This window comes from Macrobrachium nipponense, chromosome 19 (genome assembly GCF_015104395.2).
Source record: "Macrobrachium nipponense isolate FS-2020 chromosome 19, ASM1510439v2, whole genome shotgun sequence".
Taxonomy (NCBI): domain Eukaryota; kingdom Metazoa; phylum Arthropoda; class Malacostraca; order Decapoda; family Palaemonidae; genus Macrobrachium; species Macrobrachium nipponense.
The window spans coordinates 65,607,344-65,629,012 of record NC_061088.1 but is presented as its reverse complement, the minus strand read 5'-3'; the positions used below and the strand labels follow the sequence as shown (position 1 = coordinate 65,629,012).

The window sequence follows — 21,669 nt, the reverse complement described above, 5'->3', positions numbered from 1 at the left end:
TTATTGCACTAGCTTCTGCTAAGCGTGTCAGCGAATTGCACGCTAATAGACAAAAGAGTCGCGGTTTCTCTCAAGGCAATGCTGTATTTTCGGTATCTTTGACCTTTCTAGCCAAAAATGAGAATCCTTCTAATCCTTGGCCGAGGAGTTTTGTGGTAATAAGGAACTTATCTGATTTGGTTGGACATGAGGAGGAAGAAAGGCTCTTATGTCCAGTCAGGGCTATTAAGCAGTATCTGTTTGCCACTAAGGGTATTAGAGGACAATCTCCTAAGCTCTGGACCTCGGTTCAAAATCCCTCTCGTCCTCTTTCTAAGAATGCTATATCGTTCTTTATTAGAGAGCTTATCAGGGAAGCTCACTCGCAGTCCGAGAAACGACAATCTTTCCGTTTCTGAGAGTTAAAGCTCACGAGGTTAGAGCAGTGGCAACTTCTTTAGCATTCAGAAAGAATTATCTTTAGCTTCGATTCTCAGAGCACGTTCTGGAGATCGAATTCGGTTTTTGCGAGTCATTATCTCAAAGAGATAGAAACGGTTTTCGAGAATTGTAAAACGTTTGGTCCGGTGGCGGTTTCAGGCATGGTGTTGGGAGAAACGGCACAGGGGTCGTCACCTCTATGCTAACTTTTCACCTTGAATAGGTTGTCGAGTTCAAGGGAAGCTGGGGGTACTGAGTACCTGGGATACTCAGTAGTCTGTTAGGTCCAGATTTACATGGTTGGGGGTATATATGTTTTAAATCTGGTGTTGGTGACAAATGTTTTGTATGATTGAATTTCTGGTCTTAGCCCAGGGCAAGGGCAATCTTTGTTGTTACTATCCTCCGTCAGTCAGCCTTGACTCGCTTGAACTACGGAAGGATCCACTCCTGGAGAGGCTAACTTTGGTCAAATTCCAATTCCTCTACAATAGTAAGAAGAGCACGACCAGAGGCAGTAACAGTTCTGCTGTAGCTCTCTTACAAGGTAAGGTACAACAGAACCACCTTGAGTGTTTACTGGTATGGCAATAAATGTAACCATTTAAAAATACTAGTGGTCCACTGAATCCCACCTTCCCATAAATGTGTAATCAGCTCTATAATTGTTCGGTAAGACACTACAATAAAAATGAAATTTTCATTATTAAAATGAAGTTTTATTTGTATACTTACCGAACAATTATGATTATACCCACCCTCCTCCCCTTAGGGTGGACGGACGGGCAGAAAGAATTGGATTCACCTGGGAGGCAGTTGTACCTGGTTCTCCCGCGAGTGGAGGGAGATGACTCATCACCACCAGTGTTTTGGCGACGCCGACGCGCTAATTTGAAATTTAGTATCCCTGCCGCTCGTGGAAATCACGGCTCTATAATTGTTCGGTAAGTATACAATAAAACTTCATTTTAATAATGAAAATTTCATTTTCTAACGTTTTCGTACATCTGGCTGCCGAAAACCATAGAGGAACGACTACGGATAAGTGCATAGAGGAACGACTACGGAGAAGAATTATATATATATATATATATATATATGCTAGCACTTTTCATAGATTTCAGTCTATATTAGTATTTTGAATTTCTTTAATAACCGTATGCTAGAAATAAATGTAACCTTTAATGGATGTATGCTTTAATGTTTGCATGCTAAGAATGGCAAAATCATCGTTGCCACATTAGTGGAGGCTTCACACATACGCTGTTTCATTATTATAAAAAGTTTCCATGAATTCTAGTTGTCATAGTAATGCAATAATGATAAAATTGCTTTAATATTTATGTATATATACTTCCAATACATAGCCTAATTTCACCAATTTCAACGTTTTGTGTGTAGTCTTATACCCAGTTTGGAGGGTCAACACTTACCGAATGGCAACAGAGAGATAGAGAGAGGAAAAGGAAGGCGAAGGAACGAAGGAAAGGGGTGGCGGTGGTGGGGGGGGGGGAGGGGGGGGGGGGGGGAAGAGGGTAGGTGGAGCTTTATATGCGTGTTCGTATCCATTTCTGCATAATGGAGTTTTTGTCTCTTGGTATAAAGGACAAGTGTCGTTATTCTTTGCGATTAGTGGTTCACGATACCCTTATAAATTACAGCACTGGGTGTAATGCACTATAGCGCAAAATCTCATTCTGTTACGAGTGTTCGTTACAGAAATAGGTATTGCCCAAAAACGCGCTTGCATTGTCTCTGAAACCCATAGTGGGTATGCTGCTTAGTTGTCAATCAAGTTTTTTGTAATCAAGTATTTTTTACAAGCTATCTATTGAATAAATTTGTATTCTCAATCAAAACATATGCCCCTCAACGCTAACTTTCCTCTTTTAACGACTTTCTGGTCATTGCAAATTCATCCCCATAATTTCTTATGGTGCGAAAACAGAGGCGCAGGGACCGAAAACGATTCCATCACACTACGGCGATAATCCGGCAGTAAAACATCTTCATATATCCAAAAAGTAAATAATAAAGATATATGCGCATTACAATTATACCAATTACATGAAAAGCTGATAATCTGCATTAATAACTGGTAAACTGTTCTGCAAGAAAGTTGAGTAAAGCAATTATTTACAATAGGTAAACTTAAAGTCCAAGGATATCGGTGACCGTTCATAATACAGGACTTAAAAGAACGTTCTAATTCCAAAAAATAATTACTTAAATTTGAGTCAGAATCGAGTTACTTTTTCAATAACTAATATTTTCAAATTAATCATCATAAATATGTAAAATATTGATGTTTTACTATTTATTTAAAAAATTATCGAAGTGCACTCTTCATCGTCGTCTTCTACAAAACAGTTGTTTATGTACTCGGTGAGGAAAAGTTTTCAGGTTGTTGTGATAAAAGTGCCCCAGCGTCTGTGGGTACGAGTGGTGTGTGGATTTATCACAGGAAATGGTTAGTTTATTGACACAAGCGACTCTGTAAACATCGAGATGGCATCAATCTTCTAAATACTTCGAGTTGTAAGTAAAAATGTTGAACGCGTTTTGGTGAGATTTGCACTATGTTTGAGACCGTTTTCAGTACCCTCTGTTTAAATCTTAAAATTTGGCCTTAATTTCTAACTTTGGAGAAAATACTTACTTCGAAAGGAGAGTAGAGGTCTTTATCTCCGTTTCTCACCAACAAGAAGTTGCGACTGATGCCCATCTCCGATGTCAGGACGTGTTATGTACTTTTTTGGGATTGTTCACGCTGATCGTACATGGTACACTCTGTACCCCACCGTTTTTTACCCTAAATATCAAGTGAATAAGGCTGATCCACCCGATGACGATGGATCCAAGGGGGTGTTTCCCCGTAGCTAGACTTTCTAAAGCACTTTTTCTGAAGGTGGGTCCGAGCACGGTTAAGGTGGCCGCAGCTATCCACTCAGATGTTTATCCGGTAATTCTATAGAATAGTTCCGCACAGACTGCAAGGAACATAACTGCAGATAGGGTAAAAAACCGTAGGGTCCAGAGCGGACCACGTACGGTCAGCTTAGACAATCCCAAAAAAAGTACATTATAACGCGTCCTGACATCGGAGATGGGCATCAGTCGCGACTTCTTGTTGGTGAGAAACAGAGCTAAAGACCTCTACTCTCCTTTCGAAGTAAGTATTTTCTCCAAAGTTAGAAATTAAGGCCAAATTTCAAGTATGCTTGCGCTATGCATAGCTAGACTTTCATTAACCTCAGTTGTTGTTTCTAACTTTGGAGAAAATTCTTGGAAAGGATAGTAGAGGTCTTAAGCTGATGCTCTCACCACCGATGACTTGTGAGTGGTGCCCATCTCCGGTGTCAGGACGTGTTAAAGTACTTTTTTGGAGGGTGGATCCACACGTGGTGAAAACTGGATCAGCTATTCCAGTCAGTTGTTTCCTCTATGCGCAGTGCAAACATACCTCCATGACGTTTTTGAAGACGAAAGGATAAAGCAGCATTGTTCCTACAAGTTTATTATGCAAACGTTTCACGATAGATGCTTTCGTTTATAGAAAGGCATGTTAAGACGTCGATAGATACAAGAATTTTAAGACAAATTAATCCAGGAGGGATAGGAACAGGACATAACTAAACAGAAGTAATAAAACTGATAACATAAGTTTACTTAAGACCCAGCAAGAAAGGGCAAAAAAAGGAAAACAATAAAAGGTTAATAATTGGACATACATATTAGCATAGATTCCCATAAAGATGTGAGCTATAGAACTGGATTTGTACTGACTAATACTGAGTGCTCATATATAAGAAACCATGTAAAAATGTGCAAAGCTGGTATAAAAATTGTTCTATTATAGGAAAAGACCAAAACAGAAACGTCCTCAATAAGTTTACTACAATCTATTATTAAAAAAAAGACGCTCCCAACAAATTACTCGGGAAAACTATCGCTTAACCTTCTGTTATTGTTTTCTTTTGTCCTTTCTCGCTCTTGCTGGGTCTTGAGTAAACTTAAGGCTCGTCCCTTCATGTTTTCATTCATTTTACTTAAATACTATTTAGATTTTCATTTGTCTTACAATTTTTTTTTGTGTATTGATGATTTAATGGGCCCTTTTAAAGATGATTTGTCAAATCATAGCAGCCTTGAAAATGTGACGAAAACAACTGTTGTGAAACTTTAGCATGATAAACTTTTAGGAACATTTATTTCACATTTTTGTACATGGAACTTACCCAGCAGATATATACTTAGCTATAGACTCCGTCGTCCCCGACAGAAATTCGAATTTCGCGGCACACGCCTTGGGCCAAGGTAGGTCAGGTGATCTACCGCCCCTGCCGCTGGGTGGCAGGAATAGGAACGATTACCGTTCTAGAATCAGATTTTCTCTGTCGCGGTAGTGTCAACATACGTTGTTGCTACCTCCTGACTTGATTTTCGTTTTTTCATCGCCATCGACCTTCTGGGCTGTCTTTTGCAGGGAAGTACTGGGTCTTTGGTTTGGCATACGCTTTTATTAATTTTTTAATGAATTTGGCTTCGAAATTTCGAAAAATATATTACGTGAAACTACCAAATTTTTCGGTAGACCACTTCTATTTTGCAATAAGGGAAATATTGATATTTTTTTTCACTAATACGTGTAAATAAGTGTTTTAGAACTTGATGAAGGAAATATAAGATCTAACTTCCTACTTTAGGAAGTCAGAAAGCATATAACTAGATCGCTTCCTTAGAAGCTTTAAGAGCTCTCGTACTAACGAGCAGTTAGAGTATTGACAATTCTAGTAGTTGTTGCATCCTCATCACCTTCTTACTCCACAGAATCTACAAATTCATATGTGCAAATTTGAAGATAAATGGATGGAGCTAAAAGGCGAGCTCTAAAAAGGTAAGAAGTGAATATAGTGTTTCCAGTGCCAGTGGAGGGTGCGTCTGATCGGCTCCGTAGCGCTTCCAGGCCTAGACCTCTTCCAAACTCCCAGACCAGTGGAGGAGGAAAGTCGACAGCCGCAGGAAGTTAGGGAAGAAACCCCACCGGTCAGGCGTCCCCTCGGCAGGTTCTGTAGAACGTCCCAGACTGCCAAGGATAGCCATTGATAAGGCATCCTTAAAAAGTGCGTCTCTTCATCTTACATCCGAAAAGACGAAGAATGTAATGTTTGGGAGGCCGATTGATCCCTAGCCGCCGTTCTTCTGAAAAAACTAAGAGAACACTGAGGCCAGCCGCTGCCAGGAAGCCGCGTTCCAGCAAGCTAGCGTGAGCTACGTTCCTATAGCCAGCAGCGAGGCGCGTTCCAGCTAACAGACTAGCGCGAGCCGCGTTCCTACAACAAACGCGAGCCGCGTTCTAGAAAATTTTTCTTGGCGCAAGGCGCCTTCAAAGAGACGAAGCGCCAGCCTGGCGCAAATTGCGCCAGAAAAACAGACGGCTAGAGCAAGGAGCCTTACAGTAGAGTGGCAATCAGAACGATCCTTCCATTTGAACGTTTCGGGCAAGAGGCTCTTTCTAAAAGGGGTCTAGTAGGCGCTCGGAAAAAGAACTGTCAGGGCGCACGGGACCTTCCATGCAAGCGGAACGTTCCAGGAGCGAGTCTCCTTTCTAGCGTGTGCGGAACATTCCAGGCGCTAGGTGCAAGGATCCAGGCACCAGAATATCCTTTCTCTATCTGCCTCGGCAGGGAAAGAAGGTAGTAGAGTATCTGCTGTGTGAGAATACGATACGGCAAATCATAAGCACATACCGTAGTTAACTTCTTTGCTGAGCAACTCAGTTACCAGTATCCTTCCAGGAATTTCCTAGGAAGGACTACGCTTAAAGGGATTGTTAAGACAACACCTACTTAGCTTCTAGATTTATCGAAGTCTTGTTTCGCATTATAAGAACTTCCTGAAGTTCGATAATAATTTTTATAAGATTCCTTTATTAAATGGAGTAGCTGGCAACTCTGGAAGAGTAAGGCCAGTCGGCTAACGAGACTGCTATCGCTTAGACACCAACGCAGTATCATGTAGGGGTTCGGTCTTAGGTCGAGGGTCGTAACATGTCTCTCTCTGCGGGATGGAATGAATAACCGTGTCTCTCCCCTACAATCGTGGTTTTAGCCTCTGATTGAGGGGATAGTTCAAGCAAACATAAATAAAATATTGTCTGCCTTTTGCTAAGAAGCTTTCAATAAGAAAGATATTACAACATTCAATGCTGTTTACCGTAGGTAAACATTTTTATTTTTTTAAAAGATTCTAACGCAGCGGAACTATATATTGTATATGCTCTCATGCTTACGAAAGCATGCTTATTAGAGTACATGCTTAGTGAGAAGATGAATGTAGTAGAGAATTCACTTTAAGACTACGGTATGGTCAAGTCTTATGCACATACCGAGGTTAACTACAGAATTCCTAGTATCCTTACAAAGGTTTCCTAGATTAATGCTGTTTACCACAATGTGGACAGTATTATAAAGGATTCTAATACGGCAGCGCGCGATATATATAATTCTCTCATCCTTTCGAGAAACGCACACAACCTTTTTAAATTCGGATATTTTGGCTCAAGAGAAGTTGGGCGAGTCGGATGGGAAACATTCTCTTAGTGGCAGAATTGTTGTTTCCCTGAATGGACTATACTACGTATATAAAAGTTTTTTCCCACTAAGAACGGAATTAACATGTGAAGGATGTCGGGGTACCATAAAGGCATAGATGTTATGGCACATAACCTAAAAAGAACTAGAAGGAAGCGCCAGCCTGGCGCAAATTGCGCCAGAAGCGCCTGCCGCGCCAGAAGCACCATCCAAGATATTTTCTCGTTTTAGCGAGTTATTAACCTAAGAGTCCAGTAGCCTCTCGGACAGCAGGCCTCGGTAACGGCAAGATTCGTTCCTGATTTCGTTACCCATTTAATCGAAAAGGGTCGCTTACAAGGAATGATGAAATGATTTATTTTAATCACTTAGGCCCAATTCCACGACACTCTCATATCGCAAAGAGCATCGAGAATCTCTTTTTTCGCCCCTGTTCGCGTTAACAAAAGAGAACCTATTTGGGAACAGACACGGAACGTAACGATCCTTAAGAGGTTCGATGCAAGATTTTGCATGTCCGTGAGAACCTTCTCGATCGAAGATAATAACTGTTAACATATGTCTAACACTTATTGAAAAGAGTTGTGAGAACCTGCGGAAAGTCTTCTTCATAGATCTCTTTGTAAGGTAGAAGACAAACAGGCTTCCTTTAGACTGCGTTCTTTTTTTTTTCCCCTCGAACCAAGAGAGTAGCAATATAAGACATCTTTAAATTTAAAGAAGGGGAATAAACTTTAGCCTTTTTTTTTTTTCCTCCCTAGTTATAAATTCTTAACAGATATTAAGATAACTGGCGTCAAAGGAAGAGAGGATGTATGCCTCATTTTGGCCTTAGAGAGGTTGGATTCACAGAAGTCACGTTCTTCTCACAGCATGTTTCGTAAGGCTTTTCCAAGAGTATCTGGATATTCTATCAGAATCTATTATAAATAGACCTATAAAACCTCTCCACTCTGAGTCTGTCGCGTGCAGACTGACCAGAAGTGGACATGAATGAGAGGTTTTTTCAAGGTAAATGACAATAGTCATGGCTAAGACATAGAATTGCTGCAGATTGTGCTAGATGGAATGAGGAAACTGTCCTCTTCCGATACCTCTGTGAACCACATAGCGAGGTTTTTTCTTCACTTTCAGAGGGAAGAATCACCTATGTATATATCTGCTATCAAAGAACGCAGTAAAAGGCCATACTCTGTTCTCTACAAAGGGAATTAGAGATAACAGAGGATTAAGATCTTCGGGATCTTATACGATACCGCAATACGACCAGAGTAGGATATCATGTACTTCGAATGGGATTTTTTTTTTTTTGTGGCCACAGATTCCGTGTTCCGACAAAATGGAACTGCTCCTCATCAGACTTCTTTGAGGAAGTTTATGAAGGAATTCTTTGTTTCTCTTAGCCCTAAACGACCAAGAAGACAAGTGAATTTTTTGTGATTTGGAAATTGGAAATCGCATCAGATTCAATGGAGACTCGGCAATGGGTTCTTGCCAGCATAGTATGTCTGGCAAAAGAAATAAATCCCTCTATTCCTGACGCAACGCTTTCAGATAGAAGTTTAGTTGCCCAGGCAGGGTACTTACATTTTCATCTACAGAAGAAGAGATGGTTTAAACGTTTGCCTACAGAGTCTTCGGGGTGCGATGAGGGCTCAAAATGCTTCCCAGAAGGTATTCAGAAGGATACAATAAGAGCTAGAAATCAGGGTTCCGCCCAATTTCAGCTCAGTCTCTCCTTCGACTTCCAGACTCCTTCCCTTCCTTCGGGCAAAGGACCTAGGGAGATCTGCAACGAGGAACCTCATCAACATGTAAGAAGAGATCTCGTTAGCAAAAGAAGTGTTCACGAAGGATCCTCCTCGGAGGAAGACTCTTCTCTCTCGTATTGTTAGATATCCTGTCGCTCTACTGGGTTGTAGCTTGGACCTAAAAAATCCACCTCCCCTTGCCAGGGCCAAAAGCTCAAAGGGGAAGAATTTCTTCCACCCTTCTCCAGTCTCCTGATAAACTATGTGGTTGTTCAGGACTCTCGGACAATGTAGCGCCAGCCAAGCGCCAAATGCCAATACAGGCGAAAAACGCCAGAGGCGGACAGTTCCAAGGAACTCTGTCATGGTCGGATACTGAGAAGGAGCGGGCCTCCAACCTGGCGCAAATGCACCAGAGGCGAACAAATCGGACAGATATAAGAGTGTTTCCCGATGTGGACATTGCCAGACAGCCTAGAGACTCTTCCAAGCTCGAAGCTCCAGCAAGTGTGGAGGAGCCAAGCCAGGCGCGAGGCGCCAGCCAGGCTCTAGGAGCCAGCCAGGCTCTAGGAGCCAGCCAGGCTCTATGGAGCCAACCAGCCTCTAGGAGCCAACCAGGCTCTAGGAGCCAGCCAGGCTCTAGGAGCCAGCCAGGCTCTAGAAGCCAGCCAGGTTGCCAGGCTCCTTCAAGGCTAGGCTCCAGTCAGGATTGAGGATCCATCCAGACGCAAGGCTCCTTCCAGTAAAGAGAAACCTAAAGCTCTGTCATGTAAGAGGGCTAGTCCCCATTGATATGATACAGGTAAGGCTCTGCCATGTAAGTGGGTCAGCCCCCATTGGCACGATCCGAGAAGGCTCTGTCGTGTAAGCGGGCTAGCCCCCATTGACATGATCCAGAAGGGTTTGTCAGTCATAGGTCCCTACCTCGCTGAAACTCTTGAGGCATGCAGACTCATAGACAGTAATCATGAAGTCTTCTGCCAGGCTCCAGGTGCCTTCCAGGCGCAAGGCACCAGCCAGACGCAATGCTCCAGCCAGGCGCGAGGCGCTAGCCAGGAAGGAGGAGCCAATCAGGCACCAGCCAGGCGCGAGGCGCCATCCTAGGGAGCGGAAGGCTCCAGCCAGGCGTTGATGCGCAAGCAAGCCGCAAGGAGCACCATCTAGGCGCGAGGCTCCGCCAGTCCCAGGCTCTAGGCGCCATTCAGGCGCAAGGCTCCAGCCAGGCGCGAGGCGCTAGACAAGCTCTAGGCGCCTGCCAGGCACGAAGCGCTAGCCAGGCTCCAGGCTTCACCCAGAAGAGATCTATATCAAAGAACGCCCTGGCCTTCTTTGAGACATTGTGATCTCCTAAGCACTTGATAAGTGCATTGATGATTCCTTCAAACAGCTGAGAATTACAAGTGCATGAAGTGCGAGCTTTTCCGAATTCTTGTTCTTTCCCTAACAATATGTCATAAGGACATATTAGCTGTCACATACGGGAGATGCAACTCTGTGTTGACTTCCCATTATCCGAAGGATGTCAAGATAACCTTCGAGGGATCCTTCTCTCTTGGTTGATACGTGTCTGCGGATACATTGCTGGGATAGGGAGCAGATAATCTGAATCCTTAACTAGTGAGTTAAATTTTATTTAACGTCGTGTTTTTTCTTTGGGTTGTTTGAAAGGAGTTTGTAGATAACTCTTTTCAACTTAAGCACTAACCCTCGTGTTAGGATCAGGTGATCGGGATCGGTGTTGTGCTCCTTAATTATGCCACTAGGCATAGGCATATTGTCATGTAAGAGGCTCTGTCGAGTAAATGGATAAGACCCCATCGACAGACCCACAAGAACTCTTAGCCATAGGTCACATCCTCGCTGAGGCTCTTGAGGCGAAGCAGATTCCTAGGCATTAGCCATGGAGTCTTCCGCCTGATCAAGTAGGAACCAAGGTTTTATTTATTTATTACCTACAACGTATGTTGTTTACCTGTCTATTCAGTAAATAGTTGTCTCTTTCCCACCACCAAGGGTGTCAATCAGCTAAGTATATATCTGCTGGGTAAGTTCCATGTACAAAAATGATATTGTTAAGATACAATAAAGTTTTGTACATACTTACCTGGCAGATATATACGATTGATGGCCCACCCAACCTCCCCTCAGGAGACAGGTGGAAGAGAAAATCTGGTTCTAGAACGGTAAGTTAACGTTCCTATCCTGCCACCCAGCGGCAGGGGCGGTAGATCACCTGACCTACCTGCAGCGTGTGCCGCGAAATTCGAATTTCTGTCGGGGACGACGGAGTCTATAGCTAAGTATATATCTGCCAGGTAAGTATGTACAAAACTTTATTGTATCTTAACAATATCATTTTTCACTGTTATCAATTGTTGTGTGTTTACCCTCCAAACTGGAGATAAAATTTGCCCCACACCATGTTAGTAAGTGAATTTAGTGAATCTATTTGTAATATATATACATAAATATTAGAGCAACCTTATCATTATTGCATTACTATAACAGCTAGAATTTATACAAACAGTTTGTAAAGGCATTGGCTTATTTGGCAAGCAATCGAGTGCCCTGTCTTCCTCACCTTTTCCCTCTTCTTCTTATGGCTACACCGGGAGGGCCGAGGTGAATAGGAGGGATCCTGCAGTGCACTCCGTAGGATTCAGTGTCTGGAACTACGTTCCTGGAAGGAACTTAGGGACCCACCGGATACATCCATGTTGTTGAGCAAGGATCTTCTGTCAATGGCAGACACACCTCACACAGTCTCGACATCTGCTGTTGAGATTCTTTGAATTCGAACACCTGGAGACTGTTCTCCCTGGCTTTCTGTCCTTTGGACAGATTTCAATTTGCAGTCCCGTATGGTTCTTGTGTTTTGGGTGCCTCGAGTGCATATCTGTTGAATCGTATTTTCATTCCAGTTTTGAATGCTCATGTATAGGACTAGTTTTTATGCCTGTTCCTCCTCGAGCTCTACAGGAGTTTAGGAGGGGCCCCTCCCCAATGATCGTTTGACGAAATTCATGGGGTCTCACTAAGCGCATAAATTCTTTGGAATTTCTAGCACTGTGTGTATTTTGTCTTCTATGATTTGTAAACGCTCGGGAGAGACGAGAATTCCTGATAATTGTTATTACATTACCCGGGAATCTTGGTAATGAGTGCTTGAATTCCTTGGAATTTCTGACTTCTCAGTGATTTGGTTTACTGTGATTTCCAAACACACTGGCAGCAGGTATTATCGGGAGTCTTGCCTAGCGTCTGGATCCCTTGGTTTTGTTGGCTTTCGCCAAGTGCTTGGCTTCTTGTTGCCGAGCACCAGTTCTTGCAAGAGTATTAATTTGAATCTGCCCAGTGGCCATCACAGACTTTAATCTCTGGTAGGCTTGGAATTCTCACATAAGGTTCATGTCTCGTCCTTCACATTTGCCATTTCAAGAATTTTTAGACAGTTATGTCTCATTAGACTCATATCATCATCTTTCTTTTTACCACCACAATATAACAGAAGTCTTCTACTCAAATGCGCCTGACATATTGGCCGCTGCAGTAGACTTCATATGATTTTCTTCAGACAATTTGAGTTATGTTCTAATGTACTTTTTTTTCTAATTCGTAAAGTAAGCAATAATTCTTTGTTCACCCCATGTTGAAATTGAATACGTGACCGAAGACTTTGTCTGTTCCCTGCCCAACTTGCTGTGCTTCCAGGGTAAATGGAAGAGTTCCTCCCTGATCCAACCCACAAGAAGCCGTTCTTCAGGCAGTACAATCCCTATGTTTTCACAAGCAGCAATGAAATAGTGGAATAACTACTTCAGTCCTCTGTAATATACCAGGGATTGGAGCCATCTTCACTGGTTGCTGTCATCGACAGGACATTTTCGGTGAACAGAATAGTGAGCTCACTTCACTCTTATTCAACTGTGGAGACGTAGGTCCACATTCAACTTAGTCATTCACTAAGCAGTATTGTTTCTCCTTGTTGAGATTAAAACTATTGGTGAGACAGGTCCTTGGTCTCGAGAAGGCATTTGACTCGTCTCACGTGAACATACCTCACAATAATAATCAGGTGAGACAGGTCCTTGGTCTCGAGAAGGCATTTGACTCGTCTCACGTGAATATACCTCGCAATAATCATCGTCAGCCATTTTTGTTTTTCAAGGCTGCATCTCGTCTCTTATTGGCGAAGAAGATAGATGATTTGTATGGTTCGTTCTCTACATCACTCTTCAAAAGGCGGGTGTCATGTCATGACTGCGTCTCGGATGCGCAGCTATTCGTCATTATTGACGAGTTCGAATCCTTCATGATCTGTGCTTTGGACTTTGTATTGGTTGATCCAGATCAGTCATTACTTTGTCCTATTGGTGTGTTGCTGTACCAACAGAGGTTTGACACCCTTCATTGAGTCGATACCTTTCCCAAATGCAGAAGAGTCCAACAACATGTCTTCCTACAAGCTTGAGGAATTCCTCTGCAGTTAGATATGTCATATGTACACTTTCTCAGAGAGCAAACCGTGCCAGTGGCTTGGTGCTTTTATCACACTCCGAAGAATATGTCGGACTGGAAGATAGATTCGGTCTCATTAGGACCACATTTATATCTTTCTTCCTTCGGGTCTTCCCACAGGGCCTTGGAATTCCTTTTTCCCTGGACTGGTGGTGGATGCTGAACAAGTTGTTGAACATTTGTCCAAAGGCTTCAGTCTGACTGTTTTCTCTTTCCTCTTGAACAAGGTTACCATAGAGCATTATTTTTCATCCTTAGGTAGTAATATAGGTAATTACATTACTACCCACTGCATTGAATTCCCATTCTCTAAATAGGAAGACCTAACTACCCTGGGCCTATGTTTAATTATATGTGGTGGAACCTCTGGCTCAGGGCCATATCCTCTCAAATTGTATTTTGGCTGTCGTAGGAAACAGCCTTCCACTGCTCATGCGTTTGACCAGACAACTGGGATTTCCAGGTGGTGATTGACCATTCCTCCAGCATTTTGCCTGAGGCACAGACTCCTATTTGGGGTAATGGTGGGATCAGGGTGGTGCAGGTCGTATGTGGAACAAAACATCACAAGTAAGGTATAAGTCTCCATATGACCATGCCTGCATTGGGTTTGTCAAGGAAAAAGGTGGGGGTTTATGGTCAGGTGAGGTAGTGGTAATACCCTCCCCACCTGCCTTTTATTTCGAACGGTATCTCGTTACCAAGCCTCAACTTAAACCCTCCTGTGCTAAAAGTATATATCTACATAAAAATTTAAGGTTGTGTATCTAGAAAAAATAGAAGTTTTAAAATTTGTGATTTCTGGTAGTTTTGGAAGTGATTGCACATCAAGTCAATTTAGGTAATCTTTCAGACTACTAAAATTATGTTTAATAGTTCCTTATTCTAATTAACCTTAAGGTAATATACTGACTTATACAAATTTTTTTTTCTTATTCCCCAGACTTTCAGAAAGTTTGTGCAGATAGGCCGGGTGGTCTTTCTTAACTATGGCCGCTTCAAAGGCAAATTGGCTGTCATTGTGGATGTCATTGATGGCAACAGGGTAAGTGATGAATGTAAATTATTTAACGGTAGAACAATGAGATAGATCTGAGAAGTTTTAGAGCAAAGCAGTATAGTTTTATATGGTTTTGAGAAATAAATGAACCCCTTATATATATAATTATGTATATGCAGTATTCTTTGGTTTGTGAAGGCAGATACCCTTTTGTTTGTCAGAGGGGACCTGTATCACATGAAAGCTGAATGAATGTATTTTAATATTTTTACTGTAAACTGAGAAAACTGCACAAGAAGGGTCTTTGTTTCATGCATTTGTTCTTTATGTCATCCCATCACACCAGTAATATTGGTATAATTATTCTCTTGCTAGAAAAATTAGTTTTATTAGGTCTCGTAACCTGGCTTGTGCCCCTGTATTAAGTAATGCAGTTCAAACTACCAATATATTTTTGGGTTTGAAGACATAAAGGGATAAAGTAGTATAAGTTTAGTGTATCTTGCTTTATTGAAATGGATCATTGAAGGGTGTTCTTGTCAATTCAATGCACTGGATGGCATAAGATCACTTACTTGTTCGTTTTTATTTTTATTTCATATTGAAAGCAAAGCCAAACCAGTCTTTATTATTATTATAGTGATTATTTTCTGGAGATGGTTTGCATCATAGAATATTTCATGGGAGTAATAATGCAAATGTCATCAGCAGTATTGCTGTTACAAAAAGAAATCTAACTTTTCCAAGTGTGAATATGTATGTATGTGAAGAAAATCCTAACAGAAAGCATAAGTTTTGTTGATTTGCTGATATAGTTATATACCGACTATTATCATTATTCTTACAATCTTGTTTTTAACTTAGAATTGCTGATAATGTTTATATACAGACTTATTGGTTCCCTTACAATCTTGTTTTTAACTTATTTTATTTTCAGGCCCTTATTGATGGACCATGCTCAGGAGTCCCTCGCCAGCCTTTCAAGTTTTCTGAAATGTACCTGACTAAGTACTTGGTAAGGCTTATGTTGGTTATAGTTAGAAAGGGAGGTTTGATTTTTGTTGTATTTTTACCTAATGTTTTGAAGGAATAAGATAAGTTAGCCTTGATGTGTATAAATATCACCAGGTTGAATTGGTGCTTAGACCTTTCATCAGTAGATTACAGTTCAAATACTTGGTATAGTTAGTAAGGGAAGTTTCAATATTGTTGAGGTTTTACCTAATGTTTTGAAAGAATTGAATAGGTTAGCCTTGTGGTAATAATTCTTCAATATTACCAGATTTAATTGGTACATAGACCTTTTAGCAGTAGATTGTCATTCAAGCATGGACTAAAGAATTGTGCAATTCCTTTGTGAAATGGAGGCCACCTTCATTTGTTAGTTATTTTGGTATTTTTTTGTGTAATTAGGGAATTGATATTGAGTTTGTATCTATTAGTAAAAGAAAAAAAAATCCAAATTTCATAAGATATATTCCTGTAAGGAAAGGTGATTATTATGAGGAACAGGTTGGAATAAGGATGTTTCATTTGTGATTTATGGGAAGACATACAGTATACTTAGTGAAGTACATGCTGCATAAAGTTGTTTATATTCAACTTCACATATTTTTCCTAGTTTCTTAAGGTTTCTATTTATCATACTTTTAAAGCCCTGATTAGGGGATCACCCTTAGGGCAAAATACTTAGGTATTAGCCTTTTTAAAGGGTTTTTTGTGTTTTAACTATCAAAATAAACTCTATTCGTGGAGTGCAGCTATTTGCCCGGGGTGTGGGTGTCTGGTACCCATCCTTGGTGAGAACAGGGGTGTACTGTTGTCACATGCAAGCATAAATCATCATCATCTTCCCACCTTCAACCCATTTTTATATGAGGTCGCCATTATGAATGAGTCTTCTCCATCGAGTTCTGTCCTTTGCATCGTTCTCGTTAATATCTTTCCATAACATATCTTCCCCTGCACAATCATGCCATCTCTTTCTTGTCTTGGTCTTCCCTTCTTCCTTCTACCCTGCACTTCCATTTCCATGGTATGTCTTCCAACGTGGTGCTCCTCCCTTCGTAACAGGTGTTCATACCATCAAAGCCTTCCCTCCTGTATTTTAGCTACCTTTGTCGATCCTCTTGTATACTCATTTCTGATCCTATCTCCCCTTGTTACTCCTGACAACCATCTCAAGATTCTCATTTCTGCTACATCCATCTTATCTTTTTCCTCATACTAGCTGTTTCTGTTCCATATAACATTGCTGGTCTGACTACCTTCCGATGAAACTTTCCCTTCAATTTCAGAGGAACCTTCTTGTCAGAGGATCCCTCATGTAGACTTCCAGTTATTCCATCCTGTCTGAATTCAGTGTCTTGCCTCTTGGTCCATGCTTCCACTATCCTCTAAAGCGCCTCAATGGCGTGGTCGATATATTGTTCGTGTACCACCTTGGTGGCCGCAAGTTCGAATCCCAGGCATTCCATTGAGGTGTGAGAGGTGTGTATTTCTAGTGATAGAAGTTCACTGTCAACGTGGTTTGGAAGTCATGTAAAGCTGTTGGTCCTGTAGCTGAATAACCACTAGTTTCATGCAACGGAAAAACACCATATAAACAAACCACTATCCTCTAATATGGACCCCAAGTACTTGAACTTCTGTACGCTCTTTATTTCTTCCCCACCCAGTATGCTATTTCCACCATCCTCAGTAGTACTGGAACACATGGTTTTTGATCTGCTTATTCTCATTCCTCTCCTCAAGTGCTGCTCTCCACCTCTCCAACCTCCCCTCTGAACACAGCACAATGTCATTGCATATACTGCATATAATATGCACCATGGCACTGCTTCTCTAACATCCTTGGTCATTACATCCATCATGATGTTGAAGGTGAATGGGCTAAGTGCCAACCCCTGGTGTAATCCAACTCCTTTCTCAAATCCATCCATCTCTCCAACACTGCTGCTCACTCTAGTATACACATTCCTGTACATCTGAATGATTCTGACTTACTTTTCTGGCACCATCTTCTCCCTCAAATATCTCCATGTTTCTTTCCTTGGCACTGTCATAGGCCTTTTCAAGGTCTATGAATACCAGATGCAGGTGTCGTTTTTCTCTGAAAACATGATTGTACTTGAGATATTAGAAAGCTAATGCATATATGTAATCTAGAACATTATAATAAACAATATAAAGGGGCGTGGTGGTTCCAAATCCTCATCAACCGTGGGATTTGTAGCTTATCATCCAACAACTCTATTTTCCTTAACTAACAAAGCATTTTTCACATCAGAATTATCTGTATTGGAATCGCCTATTAAAATGATTGAAGATATCCCATCTCGGAAATTTGCAATGTCTAGTGACCACAAAATTTCGCTTCACAAATTATACAAAGATGGTAGAAATGTAGAACTATATTTCCTGTCTATTCATTAAATGAAATTAAGAAGCCAATAAAGCATCCGAAACTGCAACTATTGTGACAGGCTCACATAGGTATTTCAATGAATTAATGTACAGCAGAGCCCTGGACCTCGGTGCTAGTTCGTTCCCACAAGAAGCTGCAAGATGCAATTTTGTCAAGATCTGAATTAATTTTTCCCATAAGCAAAAACTGAAAATGGATTAATCCATTCTTGACCACCAGTTATTACCCTAACCTTGCCTGTTTATACAAAGCATTACCCATAAATACTAATAATTACCATATTAAAAGCACTTTTTTTTTTTACTCCCCTCTAAAAATGCTTATATCTGCTTCTCTTGATAGTTCAAATGCCAAATGTATACGTATCAACCCACATCAAATATACCATTGAATTTGTATGTGAGAGATAGATTTATGAACTTTTATAGGCAACACTTCTTCGATCAGTACACATTTATTTAGATTATCTCCTAAATTGATGCCATTTTTTATGAGCCAGTCTTTAATTTCATCCTCTTTGGCAGACATAATCGGAGGTTTATTAATTCAAACTGATTGATAAGAAGTGTTATCCAACACTGATGGCAGATGGCCCTATATTGGGAAGAAGCTAGGTTTTAAACCATTTTTCAGACTGCAGAATTCATCTGTTGGTGATAATATCTATCATATTTAGCTTCATATATCAAATCTGCATGCAGAACAAATCCTTCTTGGGAGCCAACATGCAAAATTATAAGTTGACTTCCTTTACCAGTGAGTGGTTTGACTCGTGGCTTTTACGGATTCTGAATCAATCCAACAAGAGCCGACGGTATAATTTTGATTCACCTAAGTTTCATCGACATAAATCATGGATTTAAATCCATCCTCTCAAGCTTTTTTCATTGTCCGTAAAAATTTTGTCCGAGCATGACCACGTCTGTTCATTCCACTAGAAATTTTCTTCCATTCACCTTTCCTTATCTAAACCCAATTTGTTTTAATATTTTCCATAATGATTCCTTGCATCCACTGAATCCTATATTTTTCTGTAAATGCAAACAAAATTTAGTCAAGTGTGGGAATTTCCTCGGGTAGAAATTCAGCACTGTCCTTCGTAATGCACACTTATCAAAGTCATGTAAGTTTGTCACCAGTTTTGATCTTGAGCGTTTTTTGCTTCAGTAGTACGTAAAACTGCTTTTGAAATGTCGTGTAAAGCAATGAAGTACTTGTAAACGTTCCAAGCTATTTCTTGGGATGCTCTAGGCGGAACTCGTCTTGGAGAGTTTTCTATGCTCGCCTGTGTGCAAGCTTGTTTTGTAAAGAAATGGCTTGGCTCACTAATTAAACCCATCTGAGAGGAGTGTAAGATTTCTGAAACTAGGTGACCAGTGACCCATTAAAGGTAGAAACTTAAGAGAATAATCCTTCATTATTTCTTGGATTAAATGGCTTAACCATCCCGAAAATGACCTACCTTAAGCTGACAGGAATTATTGGCAGTTTCTGTAAACACATATGCTACTTTAATAAATTACATTAACATTGACGATGATTTATGAACGTTTTAAGCTTTCAAATACTAGAGAACTTGCTAGATGTTTGACATTTTATTCTACCTGTAAGGGTGCGTTTTCTTTCAGCATAGACCGCTTAGTGATTTAAGGTGATTGAAAGTTGTCTTTGTAACCAAATCTTTTCAAAATGGTGAAGAAAGTTGCATACTTTTCATGTAATTTTTAAAAGTAAAACTGCATAAATTCTTCTATTTCAGTTGAAACTCCAGCGTAGCCAGAGGTCTAAGGGTGTGAGGGAAGAGTGGGAGAAAAAACAAATTACACAAAGGTTTGCTGCTTCCAAGTGGCAGAAGAATATTGAGAAGCATGAAGTGGTAAGTTAATGGGAATTATTTTGTCAGTTATTTGTTACCAACCAAGATTTGGTCACAATGAGTTTTATGGCAAACGGTGGCAGTCAAATATGTACTGTATTGACCCGGAGTGTTCACTCCATGGTCTTTAAAAGGTATTTACTTGGGCTTTGAAAAATTATAAACCTCTGTACATTAGAATATTTTTCATTTAACTTTTTTTCTCTCTCTCTCCAGAGAATTACAATGACTGATTATGACCGGTATAAGCTTGGCCGTGCCAAACAGACCAGAAATAAGATAATTAAGGATGCATTCCGCCGCATCAAGAAGAAGTCCATGAAGGCCAAGGACGTAAGGCTTAAAGCAAAGGCTGCTAAAAAGGCCACCAAGAAGAAGGCCAAGACTGAACAATAAAGAGATGCATGCATTAGAAGAAGCTTAGTTTTATTTCTTAACATTTTATTGAGTAGATGCAAGTTGTCACTACATAAATCTACAATTAATTAACTGATTCTCATATTTGTGAGTTCATGTTTCAACGGTGCTTGATGTTGTTTTAATAAGGTTGTACAGTATTTGAATTTAAACTGATTGATAAAGCATAGGGTTTTTGGTACAATTATGAACTTTTGCCAAAATATTTGAAATTCCTTATTAAAATGAGAGAATTTGGAAAAGGATAAGAATTCCAAACACTAGTAATATAAAATTAGTTGCCACTAAGTCAGGCAGTCCAGTCAAGGGTAAATTATAAGGTTTTATATACATTTAACATTGAAAAAAAAAAAAAAAAAAAAAAAGGTGCCTCCGTGGCATGGTTGGTATGGTGTTGGCATCCCTCCTCGGTGGTCGCGGGTTCAATTCTGTGCCATTCCATTGAGGAGTGAGAGGTGTGTATTTCTGGTGATAGAAGTTCACTCTTGACGTGGTTCGGAAGTCACGTAAAGCCGTTGGTCCCGTTGCTGAATAACCACTGGTTACATGCAACGTAAAACCACCATACAAACAATGCAAAAGAGAGTACATGTAATGTCCTGTCCACAATATCTCTGATGCCAGTTGAGCATTTCCAGTGTTCATGGTCAGTTGGTAAAGGGATCCCCCCCAGCTTTAGTTTGAGTACATTACCTTATAATTTTAGCATCGTTGGGGAACCAAGTTTTTTGTTGTCAGAAGCATTATAAAATTCTTCAGAAAGAAATAGACAAAAGGACAACTTGAATTGAGCGCCTCGGTAGCGTGGTTGTATTGGTGTTTGATTCTCACCTCGTTGGTCGCGGGTTCAATTCCAGGCCATCCCATTGAGGAGTGAGAGATGTGTATTTCTGGTGATAGAAGTTCACTCTCGACGTGGTTCAGAAGTCGCGTAAAGCCGTTGGTCCCGTTGCTGAATAACCACTGGTTCCATGCAACGTAAAAACACCATACAATCAAAACAACTTAAATTGATTGCATATACCATTGATGTTACTCTGTAAGTTGTTATAATCTGCACCTTAGGTGTTAGCTTGCAGGATCCTTGTAGTTAGTTCCCAAGGCTAACATTAGTCTCGGCTGTTGTCATTCCAAGCTTGCAGTACTTTTCGAATACATTCATAAAAATTTTTGTTTCGAGTCATAGTGGATGTTCCAAATATGATGTTTTAGTCTTGCAGTTCTTTTAAACAAGCACACCTTACCAGAGGCAAGGTAAATCAATTGGGATAACCAAAGGATTGTAAAGGTAATGTTTTCGTCATTTTTAGCAATCTTTTAATAGGATGTTCGGGCCTAATCCCACCTCAGGAAAGGTGTTACTTTTAATAAGCAATTGACTTTTGAGAAGCATATATGTACAGTACATATTACTACTGCTTTGTATGATTGACCTTTTTTATCAGTGTTCTTTTGGTTCCTCCTCGTTCTGAGCACAGTACATGAAGTTTGTGATACGTTTGTTTCATAAAATTTACTGCACGATAAATATCCTTTGCACTCATATTTACCTAACTCTAGGAGTTTTTGCTCTCCACGCTAGGCTGGCTGCTACTGTGATGTGTTGTTTTCTAGTATTTAATACTACTTTGCTGGGAATTTTATTTTTGCTACAACTAAAATATGGA

General features: G+C 40.5%; 1 protein-coding gene across 1 annotated transcript in view; it reads left to right on the top strand.

The window, feature by feature from the left end:
- Positions 1-20,003, top strand: part of LOC135217720 (large ribosomal subunit protein eL14-like) — a 41,841-nt gene extending 21,838 nt beyond the window's left edge. The window contains exons 2-5 of the mRNA XM_064253714.1: positions 14,226-14,327; positions 15,220-15,297; positions 19,469-19,585; positions 19,802-20,003. Of these exons, the coding sequence (XP_064109784.1) occupies positions 14,226-14,327; positions 15,220-15,297; positions 19,469-19,585; positions 19,802-19,981 (477 nt within the window). The 3' untranslated portion in view covers positions 19,982-20,003. The remainder of the gene's footprint in view (positions 1-14,225; positions 14,328-15,219; positions 15,298-19,468; positions 19,586-19,801) is intronic.
- Positions 20,004-21,669: the final 1,666 nt, after the last annotated feature.